The sequence below is a fragment of the Monomorium pharaonis genome, chromosome 2 (genome assembly GCF_013373865.1).
Source record: "Monomorium pharaonis isolate MP-MQ-018 chromosome 2, ASM1337386v2, whole genome shotgun sequence".
Classification (NCBI taxonomy): Eukaryota; Metazoa; Arthropoda; class Insecta; order Hymenoptera; family Formicidae; genus Monomorium; species Monomorium pharaonis.
Genome location: NC_050468.1, coordinates 3,563,917 through 3,566,629, shown reverse-complemented (window position 1 = coordinate 3,566,629; position 2,713 = coordinate 3,563,917). Strand labels below are relative to the sequence as shown.

Sequence of the window (2,713 nt, the reverse complement as noted above, 5' to 3'; positions counted from 1 at the left end):
CTTAAACTTCGCATCAAATGCGATATTATGCGCTTCCCGACCGCTTATATATTTTTTATAACTCTTCATTTTCTTTGTCTTAACATCGGTGCTTGACCTGTGCAAGATTTGCATTATTTGAATGTGCGATTCTGAATGATCTCATCAAGTAAGTATCAAATGATTTATGTACGTGCCTAAAACATATTTTGTTACAGCAGCCGTACATCGGCGCTTGACCTCTGCAAGATTTGCATTATTTGAATGTACGATTTTCGTATGATCTCATCAGTAAATATCAAATGTACATGCCTAAAACATATTTTGTTACAGCAGCCGTACATCGGCGCTTGACCTCTCAAAGATTCACATTATTTGAATGTATGATTTTCGTATGATCTCATCAGTAAGTATCAAATATACATGCCTAAAACATATTTTGTCACAGCAGCTATACATCGGCGCTTGACCTCTGAAACGTTGGTCATCCTTGAATGTGTGAAGTTTGAAACATGTGATTGTCCCCTCTACTGAGATGTGTGAAGAAATATGTGATTGTCCCCTCTACTGAGATGTGTGAAGGACGTGCAATATAAGAAGAGTTCTGACAACGGTATCACATCAGTTAATCAGCGGAATACGGACGGTAAAGTTCCAATCTTGCATTAGTTAATCGAAAGAAGTCGGAGTTTCCCCTGAAAATGAACTATTACGTTCCGATTCAGCAAAATGAAACGTGTGTTAAACCGTAAGTATTTTTTAAATTAATTAAATCAAATTTTGTTACATATTTAGTTGGATTTTATTTTTTATATCTTGCAACATTTTTTTCTTTACAGAACAATGTCGCAGCCGCGTCATACTCCGCGCATTCTGGGGAGGAGATTTGCTTTGACGGCTACATTCTACAAATATTTGGATATAGGAATCAGTGTGGGACTTAAGCCTTTTGTAGAGATGATTCTTGGTGACAACAAGGGCAATGAGATACCGCTGTCACGTGATACCTGGGTAATAATGATTGAGAAACGGACGGATATTGAGCAACTCCTGCAGTCGGCAACCGCTACATCGTTGTGGATTAATGATCTTTTCATCGAAGTTGTTAAAATACGTAACGAGAGTATCATAAAATTCATTTTAAATAACAAAATTATGTACATGAAACCATCGACTGTACAATTTTTACTAAATCTTGAAGATGTTATCAATAATGCATATTTTAAGTTATGGGATGATATGCATATATTAAAAGAACGATATAATCAATTTGTAAACTGTTTGCGGCGAAATAATATTCTTTACAAGTGCGATGCAGTTAAATTGTTAAATGAAATATGTGTAAAAACTTCGCTCGTAGATTGCGAACTGATGGTTTATGCATCAGACAATATTGTATACGACGCGTTACAAAAGGAATAAATGAAAAAAATTATAAATAATTATTCTAACTTATTTTCTCTCTTCCCTATTCCTTTGCGGTATAATGGCGTATGCAGAACTGAGTAGGAGGTACATAGATAAGATGGGTGGGAACGCATGTATGTAACCGCATATGAAAGAACGCAACGAATGAAAGAGAAAAATCGAGAGAATGATAAAACTGTATGGCTGGAAATATCGCGTACGGATGAGAGAGAGAGAGAGAGAGAGAGAGAGAGAGAGAGAGAGAGAGAGGGAGGGAGGGAGGGAGAGGGAGGGAGGGGGGGAGGGAGGGGGAGGGGGGAGGGCGGGAGGGACGGGAGGGGTGGAGGGGAGGGAGGGGAGGAGGGGGGGGAGGTAGAGCTGAGAGAGTACGAGATGATGAGGGAGAGAGAGAGAGAGTAGGCGCCCACGAGCTCTCTTCTCATGAGAGAGATCGAGACTGGGAGAGACAGATATGAGGAGAGAGAGGAGAGAGATTCGCTTTGAGGGAGAAAGGCTGTCTAGCGCTCGAATCTCTACTTCTCCATCGTTGGAGAGGAGAGAGGGAGAGAAGAGCCAGGCGGGGATGGATTCGCTGCGACAGCACCGCGGCGATGGCTGTCGGCAGGCGGCGGCGGCGGCGGCGGTCGCAGGACCCCGATTCCCCCTCTCCCGCTCCCGGGTCGCCGGACCAAGAAACTACTGGCGTCAGCAATTTCCGCACCGCGAGATCCCCCTCCCCGCGTGACGTCATACCACCGCGCCCATGGGTATCCCCCCGCACACCCGCACCCCCCTCGGAGCCCCATAGAACTGTCTTAGTATTAACTACTTTCAATTATATATATATATATATATATATATATATATATATATATATATATATATACAGGGTGTTTGGTAAAGATTTATGCAATTTTTATAAGCAGGTAGAGCGCATTAAGCTGAACAGAAAAATCCTTATTGTTTTTCCATTTTGGCAATAGTTAACGAGTTATAGACTTGTAAAATTTTCTGTATTAGCCCGGCCTACCGGCAAATGCAAGCGCGCCGAGCGCCCGACCGCGGCGGCCGCCCCTCCCTAGCGCTTGAACCTTGAGATTGCTAGGCGCGCGGGGGGAGTTGTTACAACAAGCGGCAATGGCTACACACAAGCGACGCGTAAAGCTGGATTCTTCCTTTGAGTTATGATAGTTCCTTACTTTTTTTAATGAAAATAAAATTTTCTAATGACAAAAAGTATGTGTGTACGTGTACATACATGTGTACAAAAAAATATCAGTTCTAATACTTAAAGAAGCAATTACTAAATTTATTTTTTTAAATAAAT

General features: G+C 41.8%; 1 protein-coding gene across 1 annotated transcript; it reads left to right on the top strand.

Moving 5' to 3' along the window:
• The first annotated feature begins 667 nt into the window (after positions 1 to 667).
• LOC118644300 lies at positions 668 to 1,540 on the top strand. The gene is made up of 2 exons (XM_036282511.1): positions 668 to 727; positions 819 to 1,540. The coding sequence occupies exons 1-2, from the start codon at positions 681 to 683 to the stop codon at positions 1,399 to 1,401; spliced, it is 630 nt and encodes a 209-aa protein (XP_036138404.1). The 5' UTR covers positions 668 to 680; the 3' UTR covers positions 1,402 to 1,540.
• The last annotated feature ends 1,173 nt before the right edge of the window (positions 1,541 to 2,713 follow it).